Below are 16,520 nucleotides of genomic sequence, written 5' to 3' on the forward strand. Positions count from 1 at the left end.
TACATAGCAACCCAGGGGCAACTGTCTTGTTTTGAAGTAGCTACTGCAATGCACCTATCCTCTGATTTGCAAACAAATAGTAAAGAAATAGCCTGCTGTACCTATATTGCTACAACTTCAGTGGTCTAAGAGAGTACCCCATATGCAAAAGATTTCAACATATCTTCAGGATACACACATACTTAATATACAGGATTAGGATTGGGCTGATATATAACACATTTTTCCCTAATGTTTGTCCTAAAACTATTTGTAATTTTTATTTAAGTCACAGCTTTTAGACCACTAAATGTTTTTGGATGGCCCTGTACAATGTTGTTCAGAATGATGATAATGATAAGGGTGCCATCTGCTGGGTATATTATTTCCAAAGCTGCTTTGCAAAATCAAATTAAGAGCACAAAAAGAGAACAGTTTAATTGAGCACAACAGAAGTCTCCATTTGTGAAGTCATGGCACAAATTAGGGTGGTGTTACTAGTTCAATTTGGAACCAGCATAAGAGGAAAGCTAAAACATTGCCTCAGAGGAAGACATTCTGTCAAAACACACTGGGGCTGTGCTTTGTTTAATGGAGCTATTGGAATATCTCCCTTTGTGTCTTGGATTTGTGATGCTTTTTTTCTTTTCCTTTTTTTGGTATGTCATCAATCAAATCCAGGCATTTGCATGACCCTACACAAAACAGGCACTTTCCTGGGTTTTTCACAGCTCTCTTTCAGTTCACATCAGCAGAGTCATCTGGTAACTTTACCATACACATGGCTCCTGGCAAGGCACAATGTGCCATGTACAACTAGCCTCTCTTGGCTCACAGGATATGTGCTAGGCACAGGGAATTATGCTGTGGATCTTGGCATGAAGCAGAACAGAACACTTTAATGAATACCAGATGTTCATCATGTGGCCAGAAACCTGCAACCTTCCACATGTCTTTATGTGAGGAGATATTTTGCTTTGTGTCTTCTTTTGACAGCAGGAAGTTTTTCACATGGGGCTTTTAAAGCCCTTTAACTCGCCTCTCCTCCGGAATGGACAGGGTGCATTCACATATCGGCTAGATTTACCCCAAAGTCCCTGCGAGTTATCAGGGAGCGGTTCACACACAATTCGGGTTTTTCACAGTGTGGAACTGTGAAAAGAGTTATCGAGGAACAGCTCACACACAATTTGGGTTTTTCATTGCGTGTTAGAGTGTAGCCTGATTTATATCCGGGGTAAAAAAATCCACTATTTTGTGGGGTTGGGGGGCAACTTCATTGAGTTTTGGGGACAACTTCAAGTTTGCAGTAAAGCCTCCCAGTAAACCAGCATTAAAGCCTGCTGTGTGTAAACATCCCAAGCAAAAAACAAAGAAGTAGTAGAAAGAAGTAGAAGTAGAACAGGCCATTGTGTAAACTAAAGCTATCTTACAGACGTAAGAGATAGAATGGTAACTACTCTCTTTCAGCTGGTGAAATAATGGTTACATAGATCATGGGAGCATTTTATTAGTGCCACATGAATGAATGAGTTATTCAGCCGTTATAAACCTCTCAATAGCTGCATTTTGCAAAACAGTTCTAAAGTGAGATTTAAGTTAATAGATAACTTAGTGTAATCAGTTGGGCAGAACTGGCTTAAATTCAAGTCCAGTTAGTTTCTGGATCAAATTTAAGAAATCAATAAGAAAGAAATCATTTTATTGGTTTAATTTATTTTTAAACATTTATATTGTAATTCATCAAACTTAATACTAAGGCAACTAACATTAAAATATAGTAATAGTTAAAAACAATAATACCTAATAGGTACTGGTACTACTACTACTACTACTACTACTACTATGAATATTTATAGATCTCTTTTCAACAAACGTTTCCAAAGCAGTTTACAGGGGAGGGGGATGGGTTCCTGCCCCCAAAGGGTTCACAGTCTAAAAAGAAAACATAAGATAGACACTAGCCTCAGCCACTGGAGGGATGCTGTGCTGGGGATGGATAGGACCAGTTGCTCTCCCCCTGCTTAATAAAAAAAATCACCGCTTTAAAAAAGTGCCTCTTTGCTCAGTTAGCAGGGGTAAAACACAGCAGCTAGCAAACTATGAAAATACTAAAAAATGACAGCCAAAATAACTAAATGAATGGTCAAAAGAGAATTAGCAATAGCCTGATAGTGCTTTTTTGTTCTATTTTATTTGTTTACAGGAAAATAAGTACAGTAAAAGTGGGTACAAAAAGATAAATTAATCAGGCATCACTGATTTTCACAAACTAACAATGCATTCTGAAGGATTCCCGTCCAGGTGTGCTGATTTCTTCCCTCCTAACATTTCCAGAAAATGTGTATTATGTATACATACTGCCAGGACAACTATCTGAAACTCCTTCCAACCAGGATATGTACTTAAAATGTAACGTCCCTATTGTCTTGGACTAAACAATTTTGTTTTTAATTTTCAGTATCATAGACAGAGAAGTAGCCTTGATGGCAGAAGTTGACAAGGTGAAGGAAGAAGCCAGTAAGTAGAGTTTTATGTGGTCTGCAACTAATGGAAAAGATTGTTGCTACTTTTGCAGAAATAAGAACAATAATTAATGTGTTCACAAGTAGCGCTGTGTATTTCACAATATACGGGTTTTGGATTGTGGGGAAATTTTCACCCAAGTTTTGAAGTGGATGTTCCACCCTACTACAAATGCCATTAGAATAATTAAATCTCTTATGAATCCAGCCATCACACAGTTCATCCAGAAGCTGTTCTCGGCTGGAGAGCATAGCACAGCACTGACATGTTTATTGAGGCAAGCAAGTTTCTAGCTACCGAGATAGTTACAAGGGGGCTAGGCTAATGCATGGTGAACTCTCACAAGCCAAAGACGGGTGCAGGAGCGGGGTCAAAACAGGAGCCTCGTGATCTGGGCCACTCTGTTCTGTATCTCTCTTTGCATATATTATGACACTTTGAGTAATTCTGCTCCTGCATAATTTATGGAGAATGTAAAATACAGCTTTTCATGGCACAGGATTATTTCTGCTAGGTTTGCTGTATCTCACTGAATTTTATCAAATGATGTGGTGTTTTGTAAAGCATTTTAAAAAGTAGTTTAGTTTCAACTATAGCAACCAAAATGACAACCAGAAAAGAAATAAAATAAAATAAAATAAAATGAATTTTTTGGGAACAATAATGATGCATAGCCTCTGTCTGTACATGTCCTGAAGACTGGTTCCAGTTCTGGGTAGATGCTGATGTCCCAGTGTCCCCATCAAGCTACCAAGCGTAGGCCAAACCAGACATCATCATTCTAGACATGTGCTGGGACATGGGAGTTTTTTCACACAGGGCTTTGAAAGCCCTTAGAATGGAGGGGGTGCGTTCACATATCGAACAGATTTACCCCAAAGTCCCTGTGAGCTATCGGGGAGCACGTCACAAACAATTCGGATTTTTTTACTGTGCGTTCGAGTGCAGCCCAATTTATATCCAGGTTTTTTTAAAAAATCCACTTTTAGTGTCAGTTTTTTGGGACAACTTCAAGTTCGCAGTAAAGCCTTACAGAAAACCTGCGGTAAAGCCTGCCATGGGAAGAACTCCCTGGCTGCTGGGGTGAGCGGCTAGTGCAGAGACTGGTTCTGGGGCCCATTCACACAAGGTCAGAGGGGGCTATCGCAGTGGCTGTTGCTGCTGTCAGGGGAGGAGGAGGAGGAGGAGGAGGAGGAGGAGGAAGGGTCCCTGGCCCTTGGCCACTGCCTCCTGCACTGCCACTCTTTCCTTCTCCACCACCGCATCCTTCGTCTTCTTTGTCTCTGCTGATGATGTGCTCGGACTTCCCAATAGCAGCAAAAAATGGTTGAGGCAGCATGCCCCTATAGCCCAATAAAGTTACCAACTGTGGACCAAACCAATTATTGTGGTGCCAGAAACAGTACCCACATGTCTAGTGCCCTCTCCCACTTTGTAAGATCCAGTACAATTTAATCGATGGCCTGATGTTATGAGGTTCTGTGTTTTACCACGTCCCGCAGCAGCTGCTAATGGTGTAGAATGGGGACAAATGCAAAATGGCCAGTTGCAGGTAATTTGTTTTAGAGGAAGGAGGAGATAAGACAGGCTGGTGCCAATTTCAGCAACCGTGTTTCTTGTAGAATCATGTTTGGCTTCAGTGGATGACTTGCTAACTTATCAAGAGTGTCCCTCCCACACTGATGTAAAATGCACATATCTGGACATCAAATGTACCTTTAACATTTTTTGCATTTGCCTCTTGTTTGGCAGTGGAAATCTTGACTGCTCGTCAGAAAAAAGCTGAAGAATTGAAGAGATTAACTGATTTAGCGAGTCAGATGGCAGAGTCACAGTTGGCTGAACTCAGGGCTGAAATTAAGGTTGGTTTGTCAGGCCATTTCTGTTTGAAGTAGGTTGTGCCTCTCTGTACTAATAACAGAGCCAGAGTTTCAAGAGCTAGCTCTGCACTCAAAATCAGGGCCGGATATTCAAAAGCAAGCGCAGATCTGGTCTTCCAGGTATCTCTGCTTTGTCTTCTGGCTTATTACCATGAAATCAAGATCAAAGGGTATATATAACCCTAACTTTGTATACATATAAGTACTAAGGGTCGGTGAAAGCAAGATTCAGACTATTACCTCTTGTGATTTAACCTTCGAAACATGTTTCCTATGCTAGATACACACCAACCTCTGTTGCCATTGTTCTATTAACTACTATTGTTCTTCAGTGTCCCTGCACTGGTGTATACCTATTAGCTAAATATTCATGCATCATTCTGTTGAAATTACCAGGCTGTTCTCTGATTATTTAAAATTTTGCTTTTAAATAACATACATAGGTTGAAGGATAAGCAGCACTGTAAAACTTTTCCCCCACCTGCAAATACCATAAAGGACAAGTACAGTACAGTCAGTAACTGCCTCTAAAGTACCAACTTTCATACTAAAACAAGTGGAGTGTCACCCAGAATAAGATGTGGAATACATGAAGAGCAACAAGCACGTTTCACTCCTTTCCCCACAATTTTGTGAAACTTCTTGGTTCTTAAATTATCTGATAATAGTGGCTCATATTCTGTGCAGCCTTAGTGGGTTTGCAGAGATCGGCATTATGGAGAAAACTCTGTCTCGCAGCTCACCCCAACACACTCTAAGCAGACAAACATATGTGGAGGGAGAGGGGAGAGTGATTTTCACTGCTCTCTCCTCCCTCCAAAAGGACTTTTAGGCTTCAGAAATATGTCCCCAAGGGCTGTGCAACCCTCAAGGATATAGTTCTGAAGCCTAAAAGTATTTTTTGGAGGGAGGAGAGAACAGCGAAAATTGCTCCCACCCCCACACATGCTTGCCTGCTTGGAGCACTCTGGGCTGAGTTCCAAGACAGCATTTTTGTGGGCCGCTGCTTTCTGCCTCCCTGCTAATGCTGCACAGATGTGAGCCAGCATAATTCTTATTATCATCATTTTAAGATTCTGTGTTTGGTTTACCCTGCACTGGAGCACACATCTATCCACTTAGGTTTTTCTTTTTTAAAAAAAATTAAAAGCTTCCCCTGCCCATTATGTGGGTGCAGGGTATTTATTTTATTTATTTATTGTTCAGTGTTTATACTACCTTTCATAATGCATCTTAAGGCGGTTTACAAAAGTTAGATTTTTTTAAAAATCCACTAAAGTTACATTTGAAACCTTAAAATCAGTGAAACAATAAAAAACATAACACACCAAAAAACAATCACCATTAAAAAAGACAATCAGAAGCAGAGAGCTGAGAGACCTGGCAGCCTCAATTGTGCAATTGGTGCTGAATCAATAGTTGTGGAAGTATTGTAAAGGTAAAGTGTGCCGTCAAGTTGATTTCAACTCCTGGCGCCCACAGAGCTCTGTGGAATACAGGAAGGGGTTTCCCATTGCCTCCTCGCCTTTGAGCATCTTCCTATATCGCTGCTGCCCAATATAGTAACAGCAGGGATTCGAACCAGCAACCTTCTGCTTGTTAGTCAAGCATTTCGCCGCTGCGCCACTTACAAAGAATAAAATGTGCCCAAAGGCTGTAAGATGGGAATGTCTTCCCCAAATGCTTGTGTTTCAACACATGAGGCTTTATAATGATTTTGTAGGTGAGGTTTCTGTGCCATCTGGTTTCTCACAGGCAGCAATGTATAACTACGTAACTTTCCCCCCCTTGCAGCACTTTGTAAGTGAACGTAAATATGATGAAGAACTGGGGAGATCTGCCCGCTTTTCCTGTGACATTGAGCAGTTGACGACTCAGATTCAGCAGTGTGGAGAAAGTAAGCCATGATGTTTCGGACTACACCTTGGAGGACTAAAGACTATACTCATCCTCCCATTTCTGGCCCTGCCTGCCTGCATTCGTTCCTGGCAAGCTAGTTGAGAAAGGGGGTTGAAAGTGAAAGCAGGCTATGTAAGTGGAGGAGAGATGCTCCTGCTGCCAGTGCCCTCCGCGCTCTCTCTCTCTGCCTTTCAGGCAATATGAAAGATTGAAGAGGTTTTTAACCTTGTTGGCACCTTACCTAGAGGTGGTGGAAGATGTGGCCCTCGTTCCAAGTCAAAATAGTTATTGATCAGGGAATTTGAAAATATTATTATAGGTTTCTCACTCTGTGGTATACCTGTATGCAGAGGCCGGCGAACCCCATACATGAATGTCCCCCGTTAGCCATTATAAGGCTGCAAAAAAAAAAAAAAAAGGTGGGGGGAGAGTAATTAAGAATCCATGCCTGTATCCATTGGGAAATGAACTGAGGCAGCTGTGGTGAAATTTAAGTGCAAGGGTAAGCAGTTCAGTTCTGTTTGTTTATGGTCGCTGACCCGAAAAATATATGCATACAGTTCAAACAGTAACAATAAAATAATCCAAATAGTCATCAACCTTATGAACTCCAACTATACAGATACACTCTTATTTTCATTTCTAATGGCAACGACAAAACCTAGTGACTACATAAGTAATTTTGTCATCACGGTCAGATAAAAGATAGCTAACACAGAATTCATCCAGGCAGCCAGGGGAGTTTGCTAGGAGGGGCACAATTAATTCATAACAAGTGTCTCTATAGAAACGACAGTATAACAACACTGTCTAATGTCTCGATAGCTCCTGACTTGCAAGGAGAGAAGTGCTCTGCATAAGGGACTTCTTAAATCTTGCCTTCCAACACATCAGAAGGTAAAACGCCAAAGTGTGCTGGTGTGAAGGCTCTACAGTATTTTGCTACTGTAAGCTTATCTAAGTAATTGTCAGGTTTTATATTCAATAGTTGTTTCCCCACCATTAATCTCCTTGATATAACACTTCTATTGGATTGCCACGCTACATCACAAATTCTTTGGGCGAGTGCCAGGCTAGTTTGATCAAAATTCATAGCCAACAATGATGGTGGAGTAAACCCATAGGCAAGCAATTTCCTTGTACATTCCATTTCCCAGTTAGAAGTGCCTTTATCTGCTAACGTAAGCAGTAACAATCCAGTGGGAACAAGGATAAGTAAACATTAGTCACAACCAGTGATGCAAATATTTGAACAGAAACCTTTTCCCACGTTCTAATCTGACTGAGATCTGATTTTGCATTTTAGGATCAGACTACACTACCAACGTAAGCACATGAACAACAAACAATATTTGCTATTGCAGAAAATAACCTCTCCCCTGGAACACTGAACCTGCTCAAACGCCAGCATTCGAGCCGGCTCAACAGGTGGCGGGGGTGTATGTGTGTGTGCCTTAAAAAACAGTTAGCTCACCCCCTCCCCACCACTTTCCCCCCTCCGGTGCTTGTTTTAGAAATAGCCGTGCAGGGATTCAGCATTCCTTTCTGCAGCCCCGACTGGCGTCAGCCTGGAGATGGTGAGGGCGCAGGTGTGCTGGCCATCTGCGTGGTCAGCAACACAGTGCTGACCACGTAAATGGATGGCACGCATGCGCCCTGATCCAGGCCGGTGCTGCATTCGCAGCACAGCCAGAAGCGAGTCTCCCGGCCTTTAAGGCAGGGAAGAGCCGCACCTGGCTGTGCTGCAAATGCAGCGCCAACCATTTTAAACTCCCAAATGGGGCCACATGGCCCTGCTTGGGAGCTAAACCATCACTCCCGGCATCTGACATCAGACGTGGTGGCCCCGAGGGGCGGCGGCCCAGGTTCTTTGAACCCGGTCGCCTAATGGTGGCTATGCCCCTGGCTCCCTCATAGCCAAAAACTGGGAGCACTCACAGCTCCCAAACCTGGATAGGAGACATGTCCTCCAAGTTTTGAGTTGTGTAAATGACCTCTGAGTGTTCTCCCACCAGCCAGAGACTTGAGGCAGGGCAGGGAAGCACACAGCATAACGGTGTCATGTCACATGCTGTGTTATACCAAAAGTTACCATGAAGAAAGAGTGACAGCAGTGACCGAGTGCCTCTTGAACAAGTAGTTTTGCTCTTAAATCTCCCAGCAGAATACTGACAGTTCATGAGACTATCTTGTACAATAACCTCTTGCCAAGCCTATCTGGGATGCACAGACAGCAGAGCCAGCGAGGTTCTGTCAGGACTAACCTCTCAGTTACTTCCCACATTGTCTTTCAGTACAGTTGATAGGACTATTTTCCCAGCAGGTAATTACAATGAACTCCCTTCTGCCATCAGCTATAGCAGGGCTAGTGCACTCGGGAACCAATAACAGGATTTGCTGAGACATGAAGTTAATGCTGAGCCTTTTTTTTCTTTTCCCCTTGCAGTTTCTCACCCAAAGAACAATTACTCCTCAAGAACACCATCCAGCACACTGCTGCAGTCAGCAACTTTGCACACAGTAGCCAGCACACGAAGCCCATACATCCAAAAATCTTCTAATCGGGCCAAGACTCCTGATGGTAAAGCAGCAGCGGTTAAGGTCTCCAGCCAAGTTGTTGCCAATGCAACAGAATCCTCTCCTCAGAACATGGCAGCAAACAAACAGGTGAGGTCCAGAAAGGAGCCGTGGCTAACGCCCTCACTAATGAAGCGTAGGCATAAGGAAGGGCTGTGGGGATGTGTCTGGAGCCCGCGTGCAGCTCCCCCAGCCCCTCTGCACATGCAGTGTGGGGCAAGCAGGCGGAACTTCCCAGCAGTCCCTGTCTTTGTAGACCTTGGCGATATGCTTCTTTGGAGCCTGACCAGTGTCTGTAAGAGAAAGGCAGCTCTCCTGCGTTGCTTCCCATTGGGCCACTCAGCCAGTGCACGAAGGTGGTTAGAAGCCAACTCTCAAAGTCTGTCTGTCATTTACTATTCACTGTTCTCATCTCCCCTGGATTCATAAATGCCATCATCTCATGATTACATGTTTCAGGCTGCCTTTTACTTTTACATTACCAATCCAGCCCTGGGGGTTAGAACGATCTTTCAATCTGTTCCTTCAGCACAACAGCCACTGCAATTAATTTGCCTTGTTTGGGCAGATGTCTTGGGATTATTTCAAAGACAAAGCCCTGTAATCTAGTATGCCCTCTTTGAACCCAAATGTTTGTGCCAACAAATGTCCCATAGAGTTGGGGAGGGCAGCTGCCACCTGTCACTCACCTTTAGGGTCAGTTGTACTTCCTCAACTTTGCAGCAGCCGTTAAGAAGAGTTCCCCATTCTGGCCACGTTGTTGGTGGCTGACCAATGGGAGCAGGATCTGTAGGTCTGGAAATCTGTGGGTTAAATTTCCTGCTAGGCCCCAATATGTTGGGTGACAAACTGTGAGCTATAATTATCTAAGTTGGAGTCATGAAATAGTTAAGAACAAGGCAGATCCCTTTTTTCCCTAGTTAAAGTGCACCATCCTTGATCTGATTGTCTGGCATTTTCTTGGTTGCTCAGCTCACCAACTGGTATTCCCTTCAAATGCAGAAGAGTGTAATAATTGAGTGTAATTCGCAAGAAATCCTCCCCATGCTCAGTCAACACAGAGGGGGGAAAGAGGACCCTAACCGCTGGCCATGCTCCTTTGGCTGGGTTCCAAATTGTGCAGAGAAACCCTCTCTCTGCATGTTCAGCAAATAAATGCAGAATAGCTTCCAGGAGCATGGCCAGGGGGCATGTCTATGTTGGATATATCTACATCAGAGGGTGTGGCCAGCAGGCTTAGTTCTGCTCCCTCCTCCCCACGTCTGCTGAGCACAGGATGAACTCCTTGAGAATGAGCTTTGCAATGGGAAGAGTCTCATTTATCATGGGAGGAAGTTGTGTTCTGTCTGTGGATCACAACACAGCATCTAGGACTCCTGGTTTCACAACTGAGGCAGCCCCCACAGTCTGTACCTGACAGTCTTAGCACAATTAATTTGCACCACAGAGTGTCTGAGGTTCTGCATTCTCAGGCAACTGCCACGCAATCTGACAGGGACCACAGCCAACAGCTAAGGAATAGCAGCAGCTGCCACCACTTGTAGGAAATTACAATGTTAATTTTAAAGTTCACTATTCTCTGTTGTGTATGGCCATTCATCATTACAGGAGTACAGTGAAATAATAACTAGGTTTTCCAGAACTACTTGTCTAATTAATACCCAGGGGGGGAAAAGACAAGACACTGTTGTTCAGCTAATGATACATTAACTTCCTTTCTTATGCTCACCACAAGCTTAATGGCCCAAGGCAGAAGACTGGAAAGAAGCAATTGCTTTCAGCTGCTGAGGTGACCAGAACCCAGAAGGGTTAGCATGGCAGCTTCTTCTGGAGAGCTGGCAACCCCTTTCTATCTTTTTCCACTCTCTTTATACCCCTTTCCCCTCTATTTTGGAATCTTTAGGACATATCACCTCTGACCTTTGCTTGTTTACCAGAATATTGATTGTTGAGAACCCTTGTTTCTTAGATTTGTGTACCCTCAATTAGTTATTCAGACTTGACACCTGTACACCCGCTATGTGCGTCAATTGTTTGTCAAGGGCAGGGGTGGGGAGTGTGTTTTCCTTTGCTCACGTGGAGAACTCTGCTTGATTTGGTTAAACAGAGCTTCTGTGGTGAGCTAATGTTTCCCGAGTGCACCTGTCTGGTTTCCAGCAATGGGACAATTATAGTGGAATGTTGTCTAACTAACCTTTTGCTGAAAGTTTAACTTCTGCAGAACTCGTGAGGTTAACTAACAATAGTTCATTTCGTATCTTGACAGAATGGGTCTTCTAGTCAGAGACGGAGATTTAATGCACAGTATCACGGCATTCGACTCAATGGGTCCCTTAAGTCACAAAGTGCCAGCAATGAAACCGATCAGAATACCTCCAAGGGTAACTCACGGCATGACTACAGAAGACAGCATCATAACAGCTTTAGGCCAAAAAATAAAGGTGCTGTTAAAAACCAAGAGCAGCCTACACCTACAAAAAGCATGGAACAGCTAGCATACCCAGAAAAGACACGTCGAAAGCATCCTGTGCCAGGCCCCACAGAGCCCAGACCTCTATGCAGCAATATTACAAGGGTTTCTCAGTGCAATTTATGCCCTCCAATAGAAGCCTCCACAGATGCCCCTGTCCTTTCCGTGCCAGCTGTGACTTTGGTGGCATGAGAAGTGGGAGAAAGAGACTGGCAAATGGAATGCATTTTCACCTGTGTTTCTCACTAAAGGTGCTTTTTGTTTTTTTTAAATGCTGACAAAAATAGCTTGTGAAAAATACTACAATCATGGTAAAGCAGGGCTGCTCGGCTTCGTCCCTCCTGCAGATGTTGGCCTACAACTCCCACCATCCCTGACTACTGGCCACTGTGGCTGGGGATGCTGGGAGCTGTAGTTCAAAGACAGCTGGAGGGCTGAAGTGGAGCAGCCCTGTGGGAAGCCAGACTTTCTGAATTTTGTCTTAACTGTAATATATGGTTTTGTACTTCGAAGGCTTTGCTCAGTATACTCGTTTTTATTTTTCTCATAACAATGCCGTTTTCAGCTAGCCAGTATTTAGTAGAACCATCAAATTGGTGTTAAAAAACAAATTGCAGGAGGATGTCAAGAGATACCATGTGGTTGTTACTGTCCAATTTGTCCTTTGTTAAAACAGTCAGTATTAGGAAATACAAATACGACGACATCCCAATTGTTGGTCTGCAATCAAAGTACTCGTGCTCATATACAATTCTTCTTAACTATTTCCATATTAAATGGACCCTAAATTGTTTGTACAGAGCCTCCTAGTTCTGTTTCAGTGTGACTAATTTCATAACCCAAATGATCTTCAAGATCAGTCATAAATGCTAGCTAACAAAATACATAATAATATCTTTCTGTCTTGTACTATTTGTATAATATTATGTAAGATGCTTGTTTCTTCAATTTGGAATTTATATAGATAATGCAGTCCAGTTTTCCAGCCTCGTGAGTCCTTTTTCTATGACCGTTCGATTTTGATTTCGATTAAAAAGATGATTCAGTCTCACTTGTTTGCTGTTATTACTTAGACATCCATTCCTTTGTTTAAGTGCTAGTGGCCACAATGCAGCAGAGAGCTGTGTGCACAGATGCACTTTGTTCCAATGGGTGGCATCCAGACCTTTGGCACCGCAGTGCGCCATTGACAGAAGCTCTTTCAATTCATGGCAGGCAGGTTGTGCTCACACTGCACCAATGATTTGGATGCCACCCAGTGGTTAAAAGCACACTCAATCCTCTGTTGAACCTTGACCTGAATATACACACACACACACCCCTGAGCACATACAAAATCTCAGACATACATTTTAAAATAAACAGTTTTAAGGGCATGATACTGTACTTCAGAAAAGTTTTTTTTAAATACAAAATAAAGACTATTTTACAAAATTCAGTATTTTATACTGTGCAACAGCTAAACGTGAGGGTTCAATATTTGTTTATCACTGCCATTACAAAATCAACCATCCTTACCAAAAAAAATAATTAAAAAATACAAACCTTGCGAGCTCCTTGCTGAAAGGCACTAGTCTACAAACAAGCCATATTGGTGCTAGCATCTACCACCAAAACCTTCTGGTGCGTGCAGAGGGTTTGTGGAAGAGGCAGGGTCTTTTCTCGCCCCTGCTAACTTGGCAAAGACGCACCTTTTAATGTGATTCTCTTTATTTAGCAGGGGAAGAGTAACTGGCCGTATCCACCCCCAGCACAGCACCCCTCCAGTGACTTTTGCTGGTGTCTATCTTATGGTTTCTTTTTAGATTGTGAGCCCTTTGGGGACAGAGAGCCATCTTATTTGTTTGTTGTTTCTCTGTGTAAACTGCCCTGAGCCATTTTTGGAAGGGCGTTATAGAAATCAAATAAATGATAATAATTAATAATAATCTGTGCTGGGGTGTGGTGATGAAGAAACAACACGAAGCACGGGTCTCTTCTGAACAACACAGGAGACACTTGCTGCTGCTTATATTTGTCAGGTCCCCTTGCAAAGTGAAACACATCTCACCTTCCTTGACTCCTCTTCCATTAGCTGAGAACTTGGGGAAGGGATTTTGTGTTGGGCATCAAGGTGAGGTGCTGTTACTAGAAAGAGATAAATAGCTGCCTTTGGGCGATCTGATGACTGTTTCTGTGGAGTCCAGCTCAGTAGTGCAGTGTGTGCATAAGGTCCCATCCTCAGTCCCCAGCATATACAGCTGGAGGATTGTAGGTATCAGGTCAGGAAAAACCACTGCCAAGATCTTGGAGCTGCTGTCCAGAAAAATAGACAGCCATGGTAGGCTAGATGGACAAATGCTCTGACTCAGCTTAAAGCAGCTTCATGTTTTCCTTCATATAGTGGATTACTCCATCTTAAAGAAATGGTGAGGCATCGGTCATGGGTGTCTGCAGGACTTCTTCTGGGGTGGGGTGCAAAAAGGTGTGCTCCTAGACCCACTTACCTGGGAATCAGCACCACTGAATTGAATTCAATGAAAATTTCTTGAGGGGGGGAGGGCAGTTGCCCCCTGCCCCACTTCCAGATAACCATAGCATTGGCTGACAGAGAGAGTAAGGATGCACCAGTTCAGCAAGAGAGCAACCGACCAGAACTTCCCAACAGGTGCGGCAATGTTTATGCCCTCCCCTTCCCCAGGAATCCTACTGTGCCACCCCAAAATATGTCCTAGATAGATGCATAGCCCTCAGAGACATATTTGCACAGCCCACTGCAGTTAGTCAGGAAGTTCTGTTAGACTGCTTGCTCCCTGCACCAGTGCATCCTTGCTCTCTGTCAGCCACTATATCTAAGATATTGCTACTGGATATTTGTGGGCTTGTGTAATGGATTATATTCTAACCACATCTTCCAAGAGGAACTTACCGTGATGGGCAAGGTACCTTTCCTTGTAATTCAAATTCTCATTTTTAGCCCTCATGTTTCCCACGGTGTTTTCTTGTAAAAAACAAGCAAAATAAGCCTTTCCCCCATCCCTGCCTCTTCTTAGTAAAACCTAGCCTATCATTGGTGGCTATATAGCAGTGTCTTGGGTGGGTGAACAGGGGTACAGAGTGGGACACATTTGTGAGGGGGCAAAACCCAATGCCCATTATTGCCATTTGGATCAGCAAAGCTTTTCAACCCAACTTTTAAAAAATGCTAATAAATACAGAGGGAATGATTGATTTTCTTCCCAATCCAGGCTGTTTCTGTTCATACACAACAATTGACAGAGGCAGAGATCTTGAGTAAGTATACTTGAGCAAAAAGATTGTGTAGCTGCACAGAGCCATGGGGATTTTTGAAGTTGCACCACTGCATAATAGATACTTCTTGTGGTCCTCTGTGCATTCATACTACTGGGGAGCTGTGCCTGCACTCAGTTGATTCTTCAACTGTGAATACACAGGGACCACTCGAAGATAATCAGTTACAGATAAGCAACCTGTCCCCCCCAACTCTTAAAACATGAGGCATGCCACAGGTTGTGAACTTGTTGTGCAAACACAAACATGCTGGTCTGAAAAGCAAGTTCCAGACTTGGCCCAAGTAGCTAACTCAGAAGCCTTGGCTAGCACAATTCCCTTACACAAGCGTACTGTTAGTCAGGATGTCAGCCAGTGGCTTGGGGACAGGATAAATGTGATTTTTTAAACTTGATTTCCTTTAGACTAACAGCGGCTGACATGCCAGGTGGAACGGCACTGTTGCACACCGCATCAGGGCTCTCGTGGACTCAAAAAGCAGCCTCAACACTGCATGGAATGAGTGGCTATGCAGTCCATGCTACTGAAATTACTGCCACTCTCGTGAACACCTTAAGGGTTTGCAGCAGGCCCGATGCTCGCAGAGTGCAGTGGCACTGTACTGCTGTGCATCACGTCAACCAATGTATTTTGTAGAAATCTGTAACTAAGGACTCAATAGAGCTCTTCTCACAATCAGTGAGAAGAGCTCGCGGGCAGGCTGCAGGGAAGATGGGTTTAGCCTACCTGCTCCGCAGACCACCTCCACATCACCGGCCCAGACCACCAGCAGCTCCCACTTCAGCTCCCAGGGTTGGGGTGCCAGGACATGCTGCCACATGTCGCCCTGCCCCCAGAGCCCCAACAGTGCACCGTGCGAGTGTGCAGTGCATTACTGGGATTCCCCTGAGTGTGCTAGCCACAGCTGCAAGTAGCTGTAGCTGACACACAATTTAAAAAACAGGTCAATGGAGCACTCGCTCCCTTAACCTTGTTTAACTAAGTGGCTCAATAGGTGGGTTTGCCACCATGTAGCCACTAGGATCGGGTGCGATCCTGGTGGTTCATATGAGCGTGTAAAAGTGGGCTGGGCTCTCTTTGCACGCTTGTGTCAATAGCCTCTATAAATATTAACCAATGTAAATTTTTACAAAGGCCAATATTGGACTTCTATGGCATTTTTTTTCCAGCTCACTATATTGTACATCGAGATCATGCTGCTAATTCTGAAACAGTAGAAAAGTTGAAACTTTTGCAGATGAAGAAATGTCAAATGTTGCCATTGTGGATAATTCCCAGCGAGTACATTCTAAATGCAATTGAGAGTAACGTAATTAGTCTCCCAATACTATGAGGGAGCAAACTGTACTGGGTGCCAATGAGTAACTTTTCAATGATCAGCATGTGGATCTAAAACTGCTGCTGCTAATAATAATAATTAATATATTTACTTTACAAGGAATGTGTTCTTGCAAAGATTTTGTCTTTAATTCCTTAAATAAGGGGTTTGTGTTTTGTTTTGTTTTTAAAAAGAGTAAAACTTACTTTAATTAGAGGACAGTAAGAATCACAGAACAAAGCTCTGTCTTTTTTGAGCTGCCAACATCTAAAGACTGCTCTTTGGCAGAGATGGGAGTTCATAAAATGCAGTGATGTTACCATTCTTAAAATAACATGACCTGTATTATACATCTTTTTATTTCAAAGATGTATTCTGAGCATGATTTTAAAAAAACCTCTTACTTTAAATTAATTTCCTGTGCAGTAGAGTAATTTTTTTCTCCCTACTTAAGCTACGGCTGTACAGGGGTTGCTGATGGGATTCTCCTTTCAAGAACATTATTTGCATGTGACTGAACACGGCTTAGTCAGCCTATTATCAGGAGATGTGATTCATATGACTTTAATTAGATTAACAG

At 43.2% G+C, this 16,520-nt stretch overlaps 1 protein-coding gene across 10 annotated transcripts in view; it reads left to right on the forward strand.

Moving 5' to 3' along the window:
* Positions 1-12,382, forward strand: part of SPATS2L (spermatogenesis associated serine rich 2 like) — a 189,627-nt gene extending 177,245 nt beyond the window's left edge. For all 10 annotated transcript variants that reach the window (XM_053278995.1, XM_053279013.1, XM_053278979.1 and 7 more), the window contains 5 exons: positions 2,441-2,499; positions 4,258-4,367; positions 6,180-6,282; positions 8,731-8,951; positions 11,128-12,382. In XM_053278995.1, the coding sequence (XP_053134970.1) occupies positions 2,441-2,499; positions 4,258-4,367; positions 6,180-6,282; positions 8,731-8,951; positions 11,128-11,523 (889 nt within the window). In that variant the 3' untranslated portion in view covers positions 11,524-12,382. The remainder of the gene's footprint in view (positions 1-2,440; positions 2,500-4,257; positions 4,368-6,179; positions 6,283-8,730; positions 8,952-11,127) is intronic.
* The last annotated feature ends 4,138 nt before the right edge of the window (positions 12,383-16,520 follow it).

The sequence above is a fragment of the Hemicordylus capensis genome, chromosome 1 (assembly GCF_027244095.1).
Source record: "Hemicordylus capensis ecotype Gifberg chromosome 1, rHemCap1.1.pri, whole genome shotgun sequence".
Classification (NCBI taxonomy): Eukaryota; Metazoa; Chordata; class Lepidosauria; order Squamata; family Cordylidae; genus Hemicordylus; species Hemicordylus capensis.